Consider the following 22,972-nt stretch of genomic DNA (forward strand, 5'->3'; position numbering starts at 1 on the left):
TGTACACAAGGTCTTTTTGTCTGTTTGAAATCATATGGATGAGGGAAGCATACAGGGAAGCACAGAACATGAAAGACATATGAGCAGGCCCCCTGGAGTGCAGTGCTGGGGCAGAGTGCTTGCTGCTTGGTGCTCAGAGTCCGGAGGGCTCTTTGTGGGGGAGACAGAGCCCCCTCTACTCATTCATCTAGGCGTCATTCAACAGTGTGCCTGGAACCGCTGGGCACAGACACTCCGCACTGAACAGTCTAATCCTACCCTTGATGGGGAAGAGATAGCAAGCAACTAGTTACAGAAGCACTAAGTAGAAGTGTGTTGAGCAGTACAGGAGAAGGTGCAGGGCTCAGGGAGAAGGTGGGGAGGGGGACCAGGAACTGTCCCCCTGAGGAAGCAGCATCTGATCTGTCATGTGTGACTGGTACCAGCCAAGGCCCTTCAGGATCCTGGAGCAGCTTAAACAGGAAAGACCATTGGATCCCCAGACTCTTGGAAGGTTGTATTTATGTCACAGTGTCCTCCCCTTAGTAAGAACTGGGCATAGGCTACCTTTGCCTAGCTTAAAACTGGACATTTTTAACACGGATTGCATTTCATTGTCCCCTCCCATCAGCATGTGACACCCAGGGGCCTTATCTGAGCGCTCTCCCTGCCTCTGTGACTGCCCCTTACCTTGAAGATTCGTGTTAGGAAGGATGCTGCCTATTTTTCCTTTGGGGGCAGTTACATCTTGTGACTCTCAGCCAGACCCTTGGCGCTCTGCTCCCTTCTCCCAGCTCACAACAGTAGGTGAAACAAGTCTCTGGAATCTGACAGCTCCTCCCCGTCGGCTGTGGGAAGTGGGGATGTTTCAGGACAAAATGTGGCCCTGTGGATAAGGACACATTGTGTTAGAGGCCATGCCAATCCTGGAACATCTTTAAGTGGGAATCCAGAACAACTTCCCCAAGTTCTGACCAAGGCCACCCTCAGCAGTCTCTGGCCACCCTTCCCTATTTTAAATGCTTCCTTTGACTTGCAAAGGGAGAGAGAGCTTGAAATTAGGTTCTAGCCCCAGCTTACTGTGTGGCCTTGAGTAAGTCACCTCCTCTCTCTGACATGCATTTCCCATTGATTAATGGGCTAGGAGTTCATGCTCTCTTAAGGCCCAATCCAGCTGTGGCCCTTTGCCATGAACAAGCCCTGACTAATCCATAGTGGGTATGAGAGCGGTGCTTCCACCTTGAAGCCTTCCCTGGTTGCTTCTTGGCTGTAGTGCTCTTTCCTTTAACCTCAGCACTTTGTTTTTCTGTGGAGGAGCACTTTTTGCTTGATGCTACATCTGTTTCTTTGAGTGGCTTCTCTCTAGGCTCAGACACCATAAGAGCTGAAAGGTCCTTTAGAGATTTCCCCTATTCAAATCTGGTGGAAACTATGGCTTCTGTCTTTGGAAGATTGCACGGACAAAATTTTGCATTCAGTTCTGGGGCTCACAGACTTCATGTTGGAGGAGCTGGTGTCAGAGTCCAGCCCAGCACTCAACCGAGCCTACTCCTTGAGGACAGGACCTCACCAGGCTAGTGGCCTTACTGCTCTGACCCCAGGCGCCTTGTATGGTGCCTTGTGTGGGAGCATTGTGGGGACTGCTGAAGGAGAGGGAGAAAGGAGGCCTGCTGAGGGAGGGGTGGGCAGGCAGAGCAGGGAGTCCAGGCCCCCCGGAGGAGCTCCCTGCTTAACAACCCTGTGCTTCTTGCAGACAGACAAAGAGCAGCTGACAGCAGAGGCCAGGGAGCTGCGCCAGAAGGTCAGGTACCTGCAGGACCAGCTAAGCCCGCTCACCCGGCAGCGGGACTACCAGGAAAAGGAGATCCAGCGGCTCAACAAGGTGGGCCCCTTGGCCCTGGTCCCTGGGGCGACAGGGCTTCCTGAGCTCAGCTGTAGCACCCACTTCCTTCATTGCTGCCCCTCCTGGCTCTCAGCTCAGGAGGGGTAACCCCTGGGTCGGGGAGCTGGCGCTAAAGCCTTGGTGCAGCCTCGCAGGCCCTGCCCCCTCTCCTAGCCCCCCTAGCACTCTAAGCAGCCTGCCCTGGGGTGGGCTTGTGCTCGCCTCGCCCTCTAGGCCCTTGGACACGCTGTTTCTTCACAGACCCTATGCACCGTTTGCATTCAGCTTGAACACCACTTCCTCGGCAAGGCCTTCTGGGTCTCATTCAGGCTGCCCTGTACTGTGCTTCTAAAGCCCCAGCGACTTCTTTAATACCCCTTCTCTCATGTTCTGTGGCTGCTCTCTCAGTGATCTATCTTCCCTTCCAGTGGCAGGGGGAGGGCGGTGCCTGTTCACTGGCCTGTATACCTCTGGCGTCTGGTGCAGGGCCTGGCACCAAGCACATGTTCAGGAAATACTTGCTGAAGGCAGTGGATGAGCAAAGGCGCAGGGCTCCTGTCACTGAGAAGTGGGATCCCAGGAGAGAGGGAGCCCAGGGTGGAGGCTGGGTAAAGCAGAAACCTGCTGCTCCAAGCCAGGACAAGTGGCAGGGGGCTGGTACCAGTCCCAGCTTAGCCGCTCTGGCCTCTCTGGGCCTGTTTTGCCATCTGAACCCTGGTTAGAATCATTCTGGCCCTAACCGCCTTCCAGTGCTGGGGTGAAAGGGTGTGAGCTGACAGGAGGGAGCTTTGAAAGGAAATGTTCTTTGAAGTTCTGGAGGACTTGTCTGTGGCTTAGCCTCTCCTCTTGTCTGTCTTCTTTTCCCTCTGCCTCTTGGTCTTACAGTGGGCTCTGGCATGAGTTTGGCATTCACTGGGCCCAGCCCTGCTGGGGTAACCCTTTCTGTTTGGTTTTAGTGTTTGATAAGTGTGATTGTGCTGAATCTGGGGCCTTTGGGACCTGTTCTCAGAGAAAAGAATGATCTGTCCTGAGCTGGGGGACTTGTGGGCCTACATCCAGGCACAGTGTTGTACATGGTGCTGTCACAGAGGTGATTCCAGGGGCCAGATTTCCATGGCATAGCTGGTGACAGAGATACAAGTGTGAATCACTGATGGAAGGCAGGTGGCCTGCTTTGCTTGTGACTTCAAGCAGATCTCTTCCTGTCCCTGGACCATAGGCCTCTAACCTGCAAAGTGGGGCCGGTGGAGTAGGAGGTGAACAGCCGTGCGTTCCCCAGGCAGCATTCTGAATGTACTCGGCTCAGCAGTTGCCTCCCATTTCTGGGACAGTTGAGGAGACCAAGGGAGGCCCAAGTCCGGTTAGGGAGTGTTTTCTTTATCTGCTCACATCCCAGGGAGGCACTGTGGGCAGTGCTGATGCATGGCAAGTAGCCCTGCTGTCCAGGGGGCTAAAGACCAGGTGGCCATGAGGGTGGCCTGTCTTGAGAGGGTTTCCGGAGTTGTCAAGGAACATGTTAACAGGGCTAAAGGAGAAAACCAGTTAATGGAAACCTTTTAAGATGTGAGCATATTGTTGACATAAAGGAAAGTGTCTTGTGAGCATGGTAGAATAAGGGTGCATCTCTTTTTTATTTTCAAAGTGCTATTTGGTGATGTATTTTTAGGGTTGAAAAGTTAAAACATTAAATAAGTATAAATTAAAGTCCAGTCTAATCTAAACACAGAGTTGGGAAAGGAAGGGTTGGCTTGGTGGGAATGTCTTTTGGAAAGCTGAAGAACTTGGGGCAGGGCAGTTGTCAGACTAAAGTGTCCCTCAGAGGGGTTCATAGCCTTTGTGGGTCTCAGTGCTAGGAATGCCCTGCCCCTGCCCAGGGAAAGGGAGGTTCCTCTCCCATGTGAGGATCCCAGTTTAGCCTGCTGGCTAAGGGCGCACACTGCGTTTGAATCCCTCCTTTGCCACCTGCTGACTGTGTGACTTTGGACAAATCACTTCAGGTCTGTGAACCTCAGTTTTGACATCTGTTAAAAGGGGATGATGATCATAGTCTTTTCTTCATAGGGCCATGGAGAGGATTCAAAGAAATGATGTGTGCAGAGTGCTAGTAAAGAGTAGCATTTATTAACTAGTACTCCAGTGGGGCCAGGGTTTCTGCTGAAGGGCCTGTCTCCTTCCTTCCTGATGCCAGGCCCTGGAAGAAGCGCTGAGCATCCAGGCCTCCCCATCGTCTCCACCCACAGCATTTGGGAGCCCCGAAGGAGCTAGGGGCCTCCTGAGGAAACAGGAGCTGGTCACGCAGAATGAATTGCTGAAACAGCAGGTGAGCCTAAGGCGAGGAGGTCAGGTAGGAGGGGCTCAGTGGGAGCCGGAGCCGGAGCGTTCCCGGGGGCGCAGGGCAGGCTGGGATCACATGGAAGCTGTAATTTGTAGTCCACTTTTTGGCCATTGGCCAGGACCCCATCTAGGTCCAGGTCTGTATGTTTTCCAGCGATCTGTAACTAGGTCATTCCTCCGCCACCTTTATGATTTATCTGTGTCTATACCCCAACCGTGCTATTTTTTACCTAGTATTTTAAAAATAAATTTTAAATAAATCGCTTTCAATAAATGTATTTAGAAGAGAGTTTTATAGCACTACTGTGGAAATAGAAAATCTCTGTATTATTTGCCATAAACAGAGAGCAGCCATAAGCAATACATACAGTAAAAGCAAAGCAGTAGTATTACACCCTCGCCGGATACTCTTGCCTGAAGACTCTGAACTTGAATCCTCTTTCCCATCATGTAAGGGGAATTAAAAAGTATTAGAAGAGTGTTAAAACATACTAACATGAACGGAGACTTTCTCCTTGAGGGACACAGAAGGATGATAAGGAGGCGGGAAAGGTTATGGGTCTCCCATGGGTGTCTGCTGGACGCTGTGCATTTAGGCCCTCCTGACTTACATCGGCCTGAGCAGCATCTCAGGCGCAGATAGGGATGGTCCAGCTGCTGGCCTGCGGGGGCACCCCCAAGCCTTTGGAGAGTTTTGTGGGTTCTGTGGCCTTCCTTAGCAGATTGAAAAGATTGGATGACTTGGTGGCTTTAGGCGTTTTTTTTTTTTTTAAGCCATGGATCCTTTGTTTAAATAAAGTCCTGTGTTGAAGCTACTCTGTCAGAAGTTGGGGGTTGGCTGCTGGAGGTGCATCTGTTCCCCGCCCCTGGACGGCCACAGAGACGGGGCGAAGCCAGCTCTGATGGCTCTGGCTCCCAGCAGGGGGCCCAGGGTCCTGGGCCTGAGCAGGTCCGGCCTCCACTCAGAGCTGCCCCTGTCTCCCACCCTCACTGCCTCCCCTCCTCTGCTCCCCTCTGCAGGTGAAGATCTTTGAGGAGGACTTCCAGCGTGAGCGCAGTGATCGAGAGCGTATGAATGAGGAGAAGGAAGAGCTGAAGAAGCAGGTGGAGAAACTGCAGGCCCAGGTCACGCTGTCGAATGCCCAGGTGAGGACAGCTGGACCAGGGAAGGGGCAGTTGGCCTCTTCTCACGGGGTGGGGGTTGTAGATGGTCCTTGGGAAAATGGGAAGTCCAGACACTCACTGGTTCTCCTTCCAGCTCTGCTGTCAAACTGCTGTGTACTCAGCACATCCCTGCCCCTCCCTGACCTCTAGCTGTATGACTTTGCCCAGTCGGGTTTGACGCCTTATAAGAGCAGACTTTGGAATTGGCTCTGAGCCATACCCTCTCTCAGAATGGGACTAAAAGGTGTTAGTGTGGAAGCCCCGAGGCAGTAAGGCTTCCGCAGATCCTCCTGACCTGGGTTTGGACCACCCACAATGAGCAGGTCCTGCCTGCAGCCACCAGCCTGGACTGTGCCATGCTTCCCAAGTGCTGGACGGCCCAGAGCGGTGGTCCTGACCAACTCACAGGAGGCATTGCCTGCCAACCCTCAGGGCTGGTTAGGCCCTGGGTCCAGGCCCATCCAGGAAGCACCTGTGCCAACAGTCGTCTCTTCCTTCTCTTAGATGAAAGCATTCAAAGACGAGGAGAAGGTGAAAGAAGCCCTCAAACAGAAGAGGAAAGCAAAGGTGAGGAGACTTAAGGGAGGAAGCAACATTTGCCGTCTTACCTTCACAGTCACTATCTGATGGGAGGGACAGTGTTGCTCAGGTTCCAACTAAAGAAGTAATACAGGTAGAGCACTTGGCATAGTACTTGGTACATAGTAAGTACTTGGGGCATGATAGCCGTCATTGTAGTTGATATTCTCTGCATCCCGTCACAGGCCAGAGCCAATGTCACTTCTTGTTGCAGGCTTCAGCAGAACGCTACCACGTGGAGCCGCACCCGGAGCACCTCTGTGGGGCCTACCCCTATGCCTACCCTCCTGTGCCAGCCGTGGTGTCACACCATGGCTTTGAGGACTGGTCCCAGATCCGCTACCCACCACCCGCCATGGCCGTGGAGCACCCGCCCCCACTCCCCAATTCACGCCTCTTCCACCTGGTGAGTTTGTTCCCCTTCTTCACTCGGGGACACACACGGGGGTCATGTACTTTGCAGAGGGAAGGTCAAGTGAGGGAGTCAGAAACTGCATCCTTGGCTCCCTCCTGAACAGCGTGGTGGCTTATGCATGGATGTCTAGGCCTCACGTTCAGCCCAAAACTGCTCGGGGTCACTGGAGTAGGACAAAAGAGGCTGAGTAAGAGAGCAGGGCAGGAAGCAGGGCTCTCTCCAACCAGCCAGCCCACGGGTATCAAAGTTTGAGTTTGATATTTTCTTAGAATCTACATGTAACCAGGTCCCAGACCCTCACCAGACACTCTCTCTTTTGCTGTCCTCTTCTCCCTTTTCAGTTCTTTGCTTTTCTTTTCTCTTGGCTATTTTGGCTTTCTTTTCTCTTCCTTATCATTCTTTTTTTTTAATTTTTTATTGAGGTATTATTGATATACACTCTTATGAAGGTTTCACATGAAAAAAAAAATGTGGTTACTACATTCACCCATGTTATCAAGTCCCTAGCCACACCCCACTGCAGTCACTGTCCATCAGTGTAGTAAGATGCCACAGATTCACTGTTTGCCTTCTCAGTGCTACACTGTCTTCCTCGTGACCCCCCACATCATGTGTAGTAAACATAAAACCCCTCAATCTCCTTCTCCCTCCCTCCCCACCCTCCCTCCCACACCCCTCCCCTTTGATAACCACCTGTTCCTTCTTGGAGTCTCTGAGTCTGCTACAATTTTGTTCCTTCAGTTTTGCTTCGTTGTTATACTCCACAAATGAGGGAAATCATTTGGCACTTGTCTTTCCCTGCCTGGCTTACTTCACTGAGCATAGTGTCCTCCAGCTCCATCCATGTTGTTGCAAATGGTAGGATTTGTTTCTTTCTTATGGCTGAATAGTATTCCATTGTGTACATGTACCACATCTTCTTTATCCATTCATCTACTGATGGACACTTAGGTTGCTTCCATATCTTGGCTATTGTAAAAAGTGCTGTGATAAACATAGGGGTGCATATGTCTTTTTGAATCTGAGAAGTTGTATTCTTTGAGTAAATTTCAAGGAGTGGGATTCCCGGGTCAAATGGTATTTCTATTTTTAGTTTTTAGAGGAACCTCCATACTGCTTTCCACAATGGTTGAACTAGCTTACATTTCCCACCAGCAGTGTAGGAGGGTTCTCATTTCTCCGTATGCTCACCAGCATTTGATGTTTAGTCTTTTCCATGCTGGCCATCCTTACTGATGTGAGATGATACCTCATTGTGGTTTTAATTTGCGTTTCCCTGATGATTAGTGATGTGGAGCATCTTTTCATGTGCCTGTTGGCCATCTGAATTTCTTCTTTGGAGAAGTGTCTGTTCAGGTCCTCTGCCCATTTGTTAATCGGGTTATTTGCGTTTTGGGTGCTGAGGCATGTGTGTTCTTTATATATTTTGGATGTTAACCCCTTGTCGGATATGTCATTTACAAATATATTCTCCCATACTGTAGGATGCCTTTTTGTTCTGTTGGTGGTGTCCTTTGCCCTACAGAAACCTTTTAGTTTGATATAGTCCCATTAATTCATTTTTGCTTTTTGTTTCCCTTGCTCAAGGAGATGCATTCAGTAAGAAGTTTCTTGTGCTAATATTCAAGAGATTTTTGCCTATGTTGTCTTCTAAGACTTTTATGGTTTCATGACTTACATTCAGATTTTTGATCCATGTCAAGTTTACTTTTGTGTATGGGATTAAACAATAATCCAGTATCATTCTCTTGCATGTAGCTGTCCAGTTTTGTCAACACCAACTGTTGAAGAGGATGTCATTTCCCCATTGTATGTCCATGGCTCCTTTATCATATATTAATTGACCATATGTGGTTGGGTTTATATCAGGGCTCTCTGGTCTGTTCCACTGGTCTGTGGCTCTGTTCTTGTGCCAGTACCAAATTGTCTTGATTACTGTGGCTTTGTAGTAGAGCTTGAAGTTGGGGAGCATAATCCCCCCTGCTTTATTCTTCCTTCTCAGGATTGCTTTGGCTATTTGGGGTCTCTTGTGGTTCCATATGAATTTTAGAACAATTTTCTCTAGTTCGTTGAAGAATGCTGTTGGTATTTTGATAGGGATTGCATTGAATCTGTAGATTGCTTTAGGCAAGATGGCCATTTTGACGATATTAATTCTTCCTATCCATGAGCATGGGATTTATTTCCATTTATTGGTGTCTTCTTTAATTTCTCTCATGAGTGTTTTGCAGTTTTTAGAGTATAGGTCTTTCACTTCCTTGGTTAGGTTTATTCCTAGGTATTTTATTCTTTTTGATACAATTGTGAATGGAATTGTTTTCCTGATTTCTCACTCTGCTAGTTCATTGTTAGTATACAGGAATGCCACAGATTTCTGCATATTAATTTTGTATCGTGCAACTTTGCTGAATTCAGCTATTAGATCTAGTAGTTTTGGAGTGGATTCTTTAAGGTTTTTTATATACGATATCATGTCATCTGCAAACAGGGACAGTTTAACTTCTTCCTTGCCAGTTTGGATGCCTTTTATTTCTTTGTGTTGTCTGATTGCCATGGCTAGGACCTCCAGTACTATGTTGAATAAAAGTGGGGAGAGTGGGCATCCTTGTCTTGTTCCCAATCTTAAAGGAAAAGTTTTCAGCTTCTCGCTGTTAAGTATAATGTTGGCTTTGGGTTTGTCATATATGGCCTTTGATAAGTTGGGGTCCTTGCTCTCTATACCCATTCTGTTGACAATTTTTATCATGAATGGATGTTGAATTTTGTCAAATGCTTTTTCAGCATCTATGGATATGATCTTGTGTTTTTTGTCCTTCTTTTTGTTGATGTGGTGGATGATGTTGATGGATTTTCAAATGTTGTACCATCCTTGCATTCTTGGAATAAATCCTACTTGATCATGATGGATGACCTTTTTGATGTATTTTTGAATTTGGTTTGCTAATATTTTGTTGAGTATTTTTGCGTCTATGTTCATCAGGGATATTCGTCTGTAATTTTCTTTTCTTGTGGTATCTTTTTCTGGTTTTGGTATTAGAGTGATGCTGGCCTCATAGAATGAGTTTGGAAGTATTCCCTCTTCTTCTACTCTTTGGAAAACTTTAAGGAGGATGGGTATTAGGTCTTCACTAAATGTTTGATAAAATTCAGCGGTGAAGCCATCTGGTACAAGGGTTTTGTTCTTAGGTAGGTTTTTGATTACCAGTTCAATTTCATTGCTGGTAATTGGTCTCTTCAGATTTTCTGTTTCTTTCTGGGTCAGCCTTGGAAGGTTGTATTTTTCTAGAAAGTTGTCCATTTCTTATAGGTTATCCAGTTTGTTAGCATATAATTTTTCATAATATTCTCTAATAATTCTTTGTATTTCTGTGGTGTCCGTAGTGATTTTTCCTTTCTCATTTCTGATTCTGTTTATGTGAGTAGACTCTCTTTTTTTCTTCATAAGTCTGGCTAGGGGTTTATTTTGTTTATTTTCTCGAAGAACCAGCTCTTGCTTTCATTGATTCTGTTGTTTTATTCTTCTCAGTTTTATTTATTTCTGTTCTAATCTTTATTATGTCCCTCCTTTTCATGACTTTGGGCTTCATTTGTTCTTCTTTCTCTAGTTTCGTTAATTGTGAGTTTAGACTGCTCATATGGGATTGTTCTTCTTTCCTGAGGTAGGCCTGTATTGCAGTATACTTTCCTCTAGCATGGCCTTCGCTGCATCCCACAGGTTATGCAGTGTTGAATTATTGTTGTGATTTGTCTCCATATGTTGCTTGATCTCTTGTTTTTATTTGGGCGTTGATCCATTCGTAATTTAGGAGCATTTGTGAAGCCTCCATGTGTTTGTGGGCTTTTTCATTTTCTTTTTTTTTTTTTTTTTTTTTTTTTTAATAATTATTTTTTATTGAAGGGTAGTTGACACACAGTATTACATTACATGAGTTTCAAGTGTACAACACAGTGGTAGAACATTTATATACATAATTCTAGGTTCCAGCTATCACCCTACCAGGCTGTTACAATATCTTGACTATATTCCTTATGCTATACATTACATCCCGGTTACTAATTTATTTTACCATTGGAAGTCTGTCCTTTTTTTTTTTTTTTTTTTTTTTTTTTTTTTGTGAGGGCATCTCTCATATTTATTGATCAAATGGTTGTTCACGACAATAAAATTCTGTATAGGGGAGTCAATGCTCAATGCACAATCATTATTCCACCCCAAGCCTAATTTTTGTCAGTCTCCAATCTTCTGAGGCATAACAAACAAGTTTTTACATGTAGAACAAATTCTTACATAATGAATAAGTTACATAGTGAACAGTACAAGGGCAGTCATCACAGAAACTTTCGGTTTTGCTCATGCATTATGAACTCTAAACAGTCAGTTCAAATATGAATACTCATTTGGTTTTTATACTTGATTTATATGTGGATACCACATTTCTCTCTTTATCATTATTATTTTTAATAAAATGCTGAAGTGGTAGGTAGATACAAGATAAAGGTAGAAAACATAGTTTAGTGTTGTAAGAGAGCACATGTAGATGATCAGGTGTGTGCCTGTAGACTATGTGTTAATCCAAGCTAGACAAGGGCAATAAAACATCCACGTATGCAGAAGATTTCTCTCAGAACGGGGGGGTGAGGTTCTAAGCCTCACCTCTGTTGATCCCCAATTTCTCACCTGATGGCCCCCCTGCGACTGTGCCTGTCTTAGGTTGTTCCTCCCTTGAGGAATCTTACCCGTCTCTGGCTAACCAGTCATCTTCCGGGGCCATACAGGGAAATGTGAAGTTGGTAAGTGAGAGAGAAGCCTTATTGTTTGAAAAAGTTAGCTTTTTACTTCTTTGCATATTTATGCCCTGTGGCTTCTATGCCCAGCATTTGTCTTGAGGTATCTTTACCACTTGGAAGGATTATGATACTCGGTAAATTTGATATGAGGCACGAATTCTATTTAAGGGTTGTAATTAGGAAGGAAGAAGAAAAGCTATAGAAGTAGCAGGCGGAAGAAAACATGGGAAGATTGATTATTTCTTTGATATATCTTCTTGTAGAGTAACTTCAGCATGTATAGGTTTTAAGCTACTACTTAAATTGCACACACACATTAACATAATAGGAGTATAGTTACATAACCAAAGCATATCTGTAATTACCAGCCATCTGCAGTGAAACCAAGAAAACCAGTTAGGCACCTTAGGCATTTGTGAAAACTTATCTATGATATGGTGGATATTGTCCAAATGAACTTGAACAGTCTGAGAGAAATCAGACAAATTAAAACAACCCATTCCTGGGGACTGTTCACATGCCATATGTTCTTTTAACAATAAATAGTTTGTAGTTGTAAGACTTTGGAGCGCTACAATTTGCACTTCTCCAAATTCTTGGTTGAGTTCCAACAGTATAGATCCAGTCCAATTTTGTTGTTTTACTGTATGCACAGGCCAGCTTAGATATCTCCTTCCTCATTCCCATGGCAGGTCCAGGAACTGGTGGGATGAGTGCATCTACAGCTGTAGCAGTGCGTGGATCTTTGTTGGGGTTTTTTGATGATCATCTTCTGGCATGAGTCTTCCAGAGGGTGCAGATGTTGGAAGTTCTTTTTCATATCGTATCTTAGTTCATTTTCGGGGTAGCCCAATTAGGCTTTGATCCTCTGTATAAACACAAACAGACCCTTTGCCTACACTTTTATATGCCCTTTATACCCTTGTGTAGAACTCGTTGGAGGTTACCACACAGGAACTGCCCTTTTTTTTTTTTTTTTTTTTTTTTGCTATCACTAATCTACACTTACATGACGAATATTATGTTTACTAGGCTCTCCCCTATACCAGGTCTCCCCTATAAACCCCTTTACAGTCACTGTCCATCAGCATAGCAAAATGTTGTAGAATCACTACTTGCCTTCTCTGTGTTGTACAGCCCTCCCTTTTCTCCTACCCCCCCATGCATGTTAATCTTAATACCCCCCTACTTCTCCCCCCCTTATCCCTCCCTACCCACCCATCCTCCCCAGTCCCTTTCCCTTTGGTACCTGTTAGTCCATTCTTGAGTTCTGTGATTCTGCTGCTGTTTTGTTCCTTCAGTTTTTCCTTTGTTCTTATATTCCACAGATAAGTGAAATCATTTGGTATTTCTCTTTCTCCGCTTGGCTTGTTTCACTGAGCATAATACCCTCCAGCTCCATCCATGTTGCTGCAAATGATTGGATTTGCCCTTTTCTTATAGCTGAGTAGTATTCCATTGTGTATATGTACCACATCTTCTTTATCCATTCATCTATTGATGGACATTTAGGTTGCTTCCAATTCTTGGCTATTGTAAATAGTGCTGCAATAAACATAGGGATGCATCTGTCTTTCTCAAACTTGACTGCTGCATTCTTAGGGTAAATTCCTAGGAGTGGAATTCCTGGGTCAAATGGTAAGTCTGTTTTGAGCATTTTGATGTACCTCCATACTGCTTTCCACAATGGTTGAACTAACTTACATTCCCACCAGCAGTGTAGGAGGGTTCCCCTTTCTCCACAGCCTCGCCAACATTTGTTGTTGTTTGTCTTTTGGATGGCAGCCATCCTTACTGGTGTGAGGTGATACCTCATTGTAGTTTTAATTTGCATTTCTCTGATAATTAGCGATGTGGAGCATCTTTTCATGTGTCTGTTGGCCATCTGTATTTCTTTTTTGGAGAACTGTCTGTTCAGTTCCTCTGCCCATTTTTTAATTGGGTTATTTGTTTTTTGTTTGTTGAGGCGTGAGAGCTCCTTATATATTCTGGACGTCAAGCCTTTATCGGATGTGTCATTTTCAAATATATTCTCCCATACTGTAGGGATCCTTTTTGTTCTATTGATGGTGTCTTTTGCTGTACAGAAGCTTTTCAGCTTAATATAGTCCCACTTACTCATTTTTGCTGTTGTTTTCCTTGCCCGGGGAGATATGTTCAAGAAGAGGTCACTCATGTTTATGTCTAAGAGGTTTGTGCCTATGTTTTCTTCCAAGAGTTTAATGGTTTCATGGCTTACATTCAGGTCTTTGATCCATTTTGAGTTTACTTTTGTATATGGGGTTAGACGGTGGTCCAGTTTCATTCTCCTACATGTAGCTGTCCAGTTTTGCCAGCACCACCTGTTGAAGAGACTGTCATTTCGCCATTGTATGTCCATGGCTCCTTTATCAAATATTAATTGACCATATATGTCTGGGTTAATGTCTGGATTCTCTAGTCTGTTCCATTGGTCTGTGGCTCTGCTCTTGTGCCAGTACCAAATTGTCTTGATTACTATGGCTTTATAGTAGAGCTTGAAGTTGGGGAGTGAGATCCCCCCTACTTTATTCTTCTTTCTCAGGATTGCTTTGGCTATTCGGGGTCTTTGGTGTTTCCATATGAATTTTTGAATTATTTGTTCCAGTTCATTGAAGAATGTTGCTGGTAGTTTCATAGGGATTGCATCAAATCTGTATATTGCTTTGGGCAGGATGGCCATTTTAACGATATTAATTCTTCCTAGCCACGAGCATGGGATGAGTTTCCATCTGTTAGTGTCCCCTTTAATTTCTCTTAAGAGTGACTTGTAGTTTTCAGAGTATAAGTCTTTCACTTCTTTGGTTAGGTTTATTCCTAGGTATTTTATTTTTTTTGATGCAATTGTGAATGGAGTTGTTTTCCTGATTTCTCTCTCTGTTGGTTCATTGTTAGTATATAGGAAAGCCACAGATTTCTGTGTGTTGATTTTGTATCCTGCAACTTTGCTGTATTCCGATATCAGTTCTAGTAGTTTTGGGGTGGAGTCTTTAGGGTTTTTTATGTACAGTATCATGTCATCTGCAAATAGTGACAGTTTAACTTCTTCTTTACCAATCTGGATTCCTTGTATTTCTTTATTTTGTCTGATTGCCGTGGCTAGGACCTCCAGTACTATGTTAAATAACAGTGGAGAGAGTGGGCATCCGTGTCTAGTTCCCGATCTCAGAGGAAATGCTTTCAGCTTCTCGCTGTTCAATATAATGTTGGCTGTGGGTTTATCATAGATGGCCTTTATTATGTTGAGGTACTTGCCCTCTATTCCCATTTTGCTGAGAGTTTTTAACATGAATGGATGTTGAACTTTGTCAAATGCTTTTTCAGCATCTATGGAGATGATCATGTGGTTTTTGTCTTTCTTTTTGTTGATGTGGTGGATGATGTTGATGGACTTTCGAATGTTGTACCATCCTTGCATCCCTGGAATGAATCCCACTTGGTCATGGTGTATGATCCTTTTGATGTATTTTTGAATTCGGTTTGCTAATATTTTGTTGAGTATTTTTGCATCTACGTTCATCAGGGATATTGGTCTGTAGTTTTCTTTTTTGGTGGGGTCTTTGCCTGGTTTTGGTATTAGGGTGATGTTAGCTTCATAGAATGAGTTTGGGAGTATCCCCTCCTCCTCTATTTTTTGGAAGACTTTAAGGAGAATGGGTATTATGTCTTCCCTGTACGTCTGATAAAATTCCGAGGTAAATCCATCTGGCCCGGGGGTTTTGTTCTTTGGTAGTTTTTTGATTACCTCTTCAATTTCGTTGCTGGTAATTGGTCTGTTTAGATTTTCTGTTTCTTCCTGGGTCAATCTTGGAAGGTTATATTTTTCTAGGAAGTTGTCCATTTCTCCTAGGTTTCCCAGCTTGTTAGCATATAGGTTTTCATAGTATTCTCCAATAATTCTTTGCATTTCCGTGGGGTCCGTTGTGATTTTTCCTTTCTCGTTTCTGATACTGTTGATTTGTGTTGACTCTCTTTTCTTCTTAATAAGTCTGGCTAGAGGCTTATCTATTTTGTTTATTTTCTCGAAGAACCAGCTCTTGGTTTCATTGATTTTTGCTATTGTTTTATTCTTCTCAATTTTATTTATTTCTTCTCTGATCTTTATTATGTCCCTCCTTCTGCTGACCTTAGGCCTCATCTGTTCTTCTTTTTCCAATTTCGATAATTGTGACATTAGACCATTCATTTGGGATTGCTCTTCCTTTTTTAAATATGCTTGGATTGCTATATACTTTCCTCTTAAGACTGCTTTTGCTGTGTCCCACAGAAGTTGGGGCTTAGTGTTGTTGTTGTCATTTGTTTCCATATATTGCTGGATCTCCATTTTGATTTGGTCATTGATCCATTGATTATTTAGGAGCGTGTTGTTAAGCCTCCATGTGTTTGTGAGCCTCTTTGCTTTCTTTGTACAGTTTATTTCTAGTTTTATGCCTTTGTGGTCTGAAAAGTTGGTTGGTAGGATTTCAATCTTTTGGAATTTTCTGAGGCTCTTTTTGTGGCCTAGTATGTGGTCTATTCTGGAGAATGTTCCATGTGCACTTGAGAAGAATGTATATCCCGCTGCTTTTGGATGTAGAGTTCTATAGATGTCTATTAGGTCCATCTGCTCTACTGTGTTGTTCAGTGCTTCCGTGTCCTTACTTATTTTCTGCCCAGTGGATCTATCCTTTGGGGTGAGTGGTGTGTTGAAGTCTCCTAGAATGAATGCATTGCAGTCTATATCCCCCTTTAGTTCTGTTAGTATTTGTTTCACATATGCTGGTGCTCCTGTGTTGGGTGCATATATATTTAGAATGGTTATATCCTCTTGTTTGACTGAGCCCTTTATCATTATGTAGTGTCCTTCTTTATCTCTTGTTACTTTCTTTGTTTTGAAGTCTATTTTGTCTGATATTAGTACTGCAACCCCTGCTTTCTTCTCACTGTTGTTTGCTTGAAATATGTTTTTCCATCCCTTGACTTTTAGTCTGTACATGTCTTTGGGTTTGAGGTGAGTTTCTTGTAAGCAGCATATGGATGGGTCTTGCTTTTTTATCCATTCTGTTACTCTGTGTCTTTTGATTGGTGCATTCAACCCATTAACATTTAGGGTGACTATTGAAAGATATGTACTTATTGCCATTGCAGGCTTTAAATTCGTGGTTACCAAAGGTTCAAGGTTAGCCTCTTTAGTATCTTACTCCCTAACTTAGCTCGCTTATTGAGCTGTTATATACACTGTCTGGAGATTCTTTTCTTCTCTCCCTTCTTGTTCCTCCTCCTCGATTCTTCATATGTTGGGTGTTTTGTGCTGTGCTCTTTCTAGGAGTGCTCCCATCTAGAGCAGTCCCTGTAAGATGTTCTGTAGAGGTGGTTTGTGGAAAGCAAATTCCCTCAGCTTTTGTTTGTCTGGGAATTGTTTAATCCCACCATCATATTTGAATGATAGTCGTGCTGGATACAGTATCCTTGGTTCAAGGCCCTTCTGTTTCATTGTATTAAATATATCATGCCATTCTCTTCTGGCCTGTAGGGTTTCTGTTGAGAAATCTGACGTTAGCCTGATGGGTTTCCCTTTATAGGTGACCTTTTTCTCTCTAGCTGCCTTTAACACTCTTTCCTTGTCCTTGATCTTTGCCATTTTAATTATTATGTGTCTTGGTGTTGCCCTTCTTGGATCCTTTCTGTTGGGGGTTCTGTGTATTTCCGTGGTCTGTTTGATTACTTCCTCCCCCAGTGTGGGGAAGTTTTCAGCAATTATTTCTTCTAAGATACTTTCCATCTCTTTGCCTCTCTCTTCTTCTTCTGGGACCCCTATAATACGGATATTGCTCCTTTTAGATTGGTCACACAGTTCTCTTAATATTGTTTCATTCCTGGAGATCCTTTTGTCTCTCTCTATGTCAGCTTCCATGCGTTCCTGTTCTCTGATTTCAATTCCATCAATGGCCTCTTGCATTCTATCCATTCTGCTTATAAACCCTTCCAGAGTTTGTTTCATTTCTGCGATCTCCTTTCTGGCATCTGTGATCTCTTTCCGGACTTCATCCCATTTTTCTTGCGTATTTCTCTGCATCTCTGTCAGCATGTTTATGATTCTTATTTTGAATTCTTTGTCAGGAAGACTGGTTAGGTCTGTCTCCTTCTCTGGTGTTGTCTCTGTGATCTTTGTCTGCCTGTAGCTTTGCCTTTTCATGGTGATAGGAATAGTCTGCAGAACTGGGACGAGTGACGGCTGGAAGGACTTCCTTTCTTGTTGGTTTGTGGCCCTCCTCTCCTGGGAGAACAGCGGCCTCTAGTGGCTTGTGCTGCGCAGCTGCGCGCAGACAGGGTTTCTGCTTCCTGCCCGGCTGCTATGGAGTTAATCTCCGCTGTTGCTGTGGGCGTGGCCTGGCTCGGGCAGCTACTCCAAAATGGTGGAGTCGCGTTGGAGCAGGAGCTGCTGGGAGGCTATTTATCTCCATAAGGGGCCTCCCTGCTCCCTGCAGCCCAGGGGTTAGGGTGCCCAGAGATCCCGGATTCCCTACCTCTGGATTAAGTGGCCCGCCCTGCCCCTTTAAGACTTACAAAAAGCACCCGCCAAAACAAAACAACGACCAGAAAAAAAAACAAGAAAAAAAATTTTTTTAATTAAAAAAAAAAAAAAAAATTTTTTAATTAAAAAAAAAAAGGGTGGTCGTTCGTTTTTCTTTATTCTCCGGTGCCAGCCTCAGGCCTCTGCTCACCGGTCTTTCTGCCCTGTTTCCCTAATATTGGGGTCCCTGTCCCTTTAAGACTTCCAAAAAGCGCTCGCCAAAACAAAGCAGAAAAAAATAAAAAAAAAAAAAATGGTCGCGCGCTTTTCTTATGCCCTCTGTCGCCCAGCCTCCAGTGCCTGCTCACTGTTCTTGCTGCCCTGTTTTCCCAGTATCGAGGGCCCTGCACTCTGGCCCGGATGGCGGGGGCTGGGTGTTCGGCAGCCCTGGGCTCCGTCTCCCTCCCGCTCTGCCTGCTCTTCTCCCGCCGGGAGCTGGGGGGAGGGGCGCTCGGCTCCCGCGGGGCCGGGGCTTGTATCTTACCCCCTTCGCGAGGCGCTGGGTTCTCTCAGGTGTGGATGTGGTCTGGATATTGTCCTGTGTCCTCTGGTCTTTATTCTAGGAAGGGTTGTCTTTGTTATATTTTCATAGATATATGTTGTTTTGGGAGGAGATTTCCGCTGCTCTACTCACGCCGCCATCTTCCGCCCCCCCTTTTTCATTTTCTTTGCGTAATTTATTTCTAGTTTCATACCTTTCTGGTCTGAGAAACTGGTTAGTACAATTTCAGTCTTTTTGAATTTACTGAGGCTCTTCTTGTGGCCTAGTGTATGATCTCTTCTTGAAAACGTTCCATGTGCACTTGAGAAGAATGTGTATTCTTCTGCTTTTGGGTGTAGAGTTCTGTAGATGTCTATTAGGTCCATCTGTTCTAATGTGTTTTTCAGTGCCCCTGTCTCCTTACTTATTTTCTGTCTTGTTGATGTGTCCTTCAGAGTGAGTGGAGTGTAGAAGTCTCCTGGAATGAATGCATTGTATTATTTTTCCCCTTTTAATTCTGTTAGTATTTGTTTCCCATATGTAGGTGCTCCTGTGTTGGGCGCATAGATATTTATAAAGGTTATATCTTCTTGTTGGATTGACCCCTTTATCATTATGTAATGTTCTTCTTTATCTCTTGTGACTTTCTTTGTTTTGAAGTCTATTTTGTGTGATACAAGTACTGCAACTCCTGCTTTTTTCTCCCTATTAGTTGCATGAAATATCTTTTTCCATCCCTTCACTTTTAGTCTGTGTATGTCTTTGGGTTTAAAGTGAGTCTCTTGTAGGCAGCATATAGATGGGACTTGTTTTTTTATCCATTCAGTGACTCTATGTCTTTTGATTGGTGCATTCAGTCCATTTACATTTAGGGTGATTATCGATAGGTATGTACTCATTGCCATTGCAGGCTTTAGATTCATGGTTACCAAACGTTCCAGGTTAGCTTCCTTAGTATCTAAGAGTCTAAATTGACTCACTTGATGTGCTATTGCAAACACAATCTAAAGGTTCTTTTTTTTTTTCTCCTCCTTTTTCTTCCTCCTCCATTCTTTATATATTAGTTATCATATCTGTACTCTTTGTCTATCCCTTGATTGACTTTGGGGATAGTTAATTTAATTTTGCATTTGCTTAGTAATTAGCTGTTCTGCTTTCTTTACTGTGGTTTTATCAGCTCTGGTGACAGCTATTAAACCTTAGAAACACTTCCATCTATAGCAGTCCCTCCAAAATACACTGTCAAGATGGTTTGTGGGATGTAAATTCTCTCAGCTTTTGCTTATCTGGAAATTGTTTAATCACTCCTTCAAATTTAAATGATAATATTGCCAGGTAAAGTAATCTTAGTTCAAGGCCTTCTGCTTCATTGCATTAAATACATCATGCCTCTCCCTTCTGGCCTGTAAGGTTTCTCCTGAGAAGTCTGATGATAGCCTGATGGGCTTTCCTTTGTATGTGATCTTATTTCTCTCTCTGGCTGCTTTTAACAGTCTGTCCTTATCCTTGACCTTTCCCATTTTAATTACTATATGTCTTGGTATTGTCTTCCTTGGGTCCCTTGTGTTGGGAGATCTGTGCCCCTCCATGGCCTGAGAGACTATCTCCTTCCCCAGATTGGGGAAGTTTTCATCAGTTACCTCCTCAAAGACACTTTCTATCCCTTTCTCTCTCTTCTTCTTCTTCTGGTACCCCTATAATGCGAATATTGTTCCATTTGGCTTGGTCACACAGTTCTCTCAATATTCTTTCATTCTTAGAGATCTTTTTTTCTCTCTGTGCCTCAGCTTCTTTGTATTCCTCTTCTCTAGTTTCTGTTTGATTTATCTTCTCCTCCACCATGTCTCATCTGCTTTTAATACCCTCCACTGTGCTCTTCAATGATTGGATCTCCAACCGGAATTCATTCCTGAGTTCTTGGATATCTTTCTGTACTTCCATGAGCATGTTAGTGATTTTTATTTTGAACTCCCTTTCAGGAAGATTCATGAGGTCAATGTCATTTAAATCTTTCTCAGGAGTTGTATTAATAATTTTACTTTGAACCAGGTTCCTTTGGCATTTCATATTTGTATATGGCGCCCTGTAGTGTCCAGGAGCTCTACTCTCTGGAGCTGCTCAGCCCCTGAAGCATGTTGGGGGTCACAGGGGTGTGGTGTTGGTGCCTCGGGGGAGGAAAGAGCTCTTTCCTGCTTCCCGGCTGCTATGCCTGTCTCCACTGCCTGAACCAGTGGGTCAAGCACACAGGTATAAGCCTCTATGCTTTGTGTTTGTAGTTGCTGTAGACAGGTCTTCCCTCTGGCTGGCCTAATGCCAGGGTAGGGTTTGCCAGTTTGTGAGCCAGGTGGGGCTTGCTGAGAGAAAGGCATAGTAGGCTGCATATCACGGAGGAGGTCCTTGGAGCTGTGTAGCCTGCCAGGGAGCTGGAGCACCTGAAGATTGTGAAAGTTCCCAACCTGCTGGCAGAGTGCACCCAGACAATTTTGTCTACCTGTCCTTTCTCCTGAGCATTAAGCTCTGTGCAGTCCTTGCCCCTTTAGCCGCCCTCTTGCTAAGGGCTTCCTTGGTAGAAAGTCTCTCAGACTGCCTGCCTCTCTTTGTCCCAGAGCACCCCAATATGGATCCATGCTTTCCACAAGTGGCTGGGATCTCATTCTCTCCAGGAATTCTGCCTGTCTTAGCTTTCCAACCCCCTAATCACGAGAGTACCGTGAAAGCACCATGAAATGTAGGTTTGTTCTCCCAGAGCAGATCTCTGGAATTAGGTATTCAGCAATCCCAGGCCTCCACTCCCTCCCACTCCGTTTCTCTTCCTCCTGCTGGTGAGCTGGGGTGGGGGAAGGGCTTAGGTCCCTCCAGGCCACAGTGTTGGTATGTTACCCTGTTCCGTGAGGTCTGCTCTTTTCTCTAGGTGTATGCAGTCCGGTGCAGTCCTCTTTCCTATTGCTCTTTCAGGATTAGTTCTATTAATTATGTTTTCATATTACGTGTGGTTTTAGGAGGAAGCCTCTTTCTCAGCTCTCATGCTGCCGTCCTTAATCCAGTCTCCCCTTTTACTTAATCTTTGATGACTTCTCAATTTATCTCTGGAAAAGCAGTCATCCACTTCTGCTCTCCCACCACCCAGCTGCAAAAGGGCCCTTATCATTCTTTCTTCAAAGAGCTGCTGTCAGCTGTCCTATCCTCTCCAGTCCCTCTGCCACAGCCCACCCAGGCATCCCTGCTCTCACCTGGACAGCAGTAGCCTCCTGTCTGGCCTCTCTTCTGGCTTCTTCCCTATGCCCATTCCTTCCACACATCTTTAAATACTGGAGGATAGTGTGGGGCTTAAGAGATTGGGTCTAGAGTTATAGAGAATCTGTGTTCTAATGGAAGCTTGGCCACTCTCCTATAGCAGGATGGGATTACTTAAACCCTCTGAGCCTCAGTTTATTTACGTGTAGAGTAGGGGTGGCAACCTGGCTTGTCATAAGGATTTTATACTTAACATGTATAAGTATTTAGTACTGTTCTGGCATGGTAGCTGCTATTACAGTTTTTGAGTTCAGTTATTGATTACTGAGCACCAGTTTCATTACAGCCAGAATACACCTGGCGGCCACCTTGTGGAGGAATGCACAATCAGAGTTCCCAAGTGATTGAGTTTCCCACAGCCCGGCCTGCAGAACCAGGAGGTGAGCGTGATTCCCTAGAGCTGGGTCTTGTCTCTCAAGTGCTCTGAAGGAGAAAGAGCAGATTTCTGTGAGAGCAGATAACAGGAGCCTGACCTGACCTAGACTGGGGCAGTGCTGAGTTGAAACTTTCAGAATGTGTGGCATTAACTAGATGAAGAGGTGTGAGCAGAGGATATTCTCACATAGAAATGACAGGTACAAAGGCCTTGGTGGGAGGGAGGGAAGGAGGGTAGCCACTGGAGGATTGAGAGAGGGCCTGTGTGTGTGGCTAGAGCAGCAGACAAGGTGGGAAAGGAGAGGCAGGAAGGTAAGCAAGTCCAGGCAGCGCATGGCCTTGCAGACCATGGCAGGAGGGCTGGTCTTTACCCTTAGCATGATGTGGAGGCCTTGGACATTTTAAAGAAAAGTGACATGACTGATTCGATTTACATTCAGAAAGCTCCCGCTGGCTGTGGTATCTGCCGTGACCAGTTGGGGACTGGAAGTTTGTTTGCTAGTCACAGAGGGACCCTGGGTCCTTATTGACTACCTTTGCCTTCTGCAAGGCTCTGTGGGGTGCAAAAGACACTGTCTTGCTCATAGGACTTCTGGGAACAGAATTACAACTAGTGGGTGGGAGCAGTAGGGAGGCTAAGTCCATCTCAGCACAGAGTTTTCTAAGGGTTTCAGCTGTGCAGAAGTGGAGCCTGCTCCACCAGGAGGGGCAGTGCCCCTTCACAGAACGTGTGTGAGCAGAGGCCACTGGACAACTTGGAGCAGTGTGGTTCGGAGGATCTGGTGGTTAGGAGACATTGGGCTAGTCGGTCATTTTCCTGTGGCTCCTTGCCGAGCCCTAGAGGGTTTGTGGAACCCCTGGGAGGCTGCTCTGGTCAGGGACAGAGAGGCCAAATGGGCAGAGCTGTCTCCTCCCCAGAACTGCTCCACTTTTGGGGTCTGGAGCCAGACTGACTAGACTCAAGCACTTCCTAGATCTGGGACTAAAGGCACGTTTTTCAAAACCTGTGTGCCCTAGATCCCTCCTCCAAAAAGGGGTAATAATGTGCCTTCTTCACAGGACTGGGCAAAGACTAAATGACAGATGTACCTAAGGCACTTAGCCCAGGGC

General features: G+C 44.8%; 1 protein-coding gene across 8 annotated transcripts in view; it reads left to right on the forward strand.

Moving 5' to 3' along the window:
* TNIP1 (TNFAIP3 interacting protein 1) overlaps positions 1 to 22,972 on the forward strand; it is a 58,657-nt gene that overhangs the window by 34,786 nt on the left and 899 nt on the right. For 7 of the 8 annotated variants that reach the window (XM_057490626.1, XM_057490640.1, XM_057490631.1 and 4 more), the window contains 6 exons: positions 1,737 to 1,861; positions 4,050 to 4,181; positions 5,216 to 5,341; positions 5,864 to 5,926; positions 6,153 to 6,344; positions 21,774 to 21,867. In XM_057490626.1, the coding sequence (XP_057346609.1) occupies positions 1,737 to 1,861; positions 4,050 to 4,181; positions 5,216 to 5,341; positions 5,864 to 5,926; positions 6,153 to 6,344; positions 21,774 to 21,867 (732 nt within the window). Of the gene's footprint in view, positions 1 to 1,736; positions 1,862 to 4,049; positions 4,182 to 5,215; positions 5,342 to 5,863; positions 5,927 to 6,152; positions 6,345 to 21,762; positions 21,868 to 22,972 lie in introns of all 8 variants that reach the window. The other variant, XM_057490630.1, reaches the window with a different exon arrangement.

This window comes from Manis pentadactyla, chromosome 2, assembly GCF_030020395.1.
Source record: "Manis pentadactyla isolate mManPen7 chromosome 2, mManPen7.hap1, whole genome shotgun sequence".
Classification (NCBI taxonomy): Eukaryota; Metazoa; Chordata; class Mammalia; order Pholidota; family Manidae; genus Manis; species Manis pentadactyla.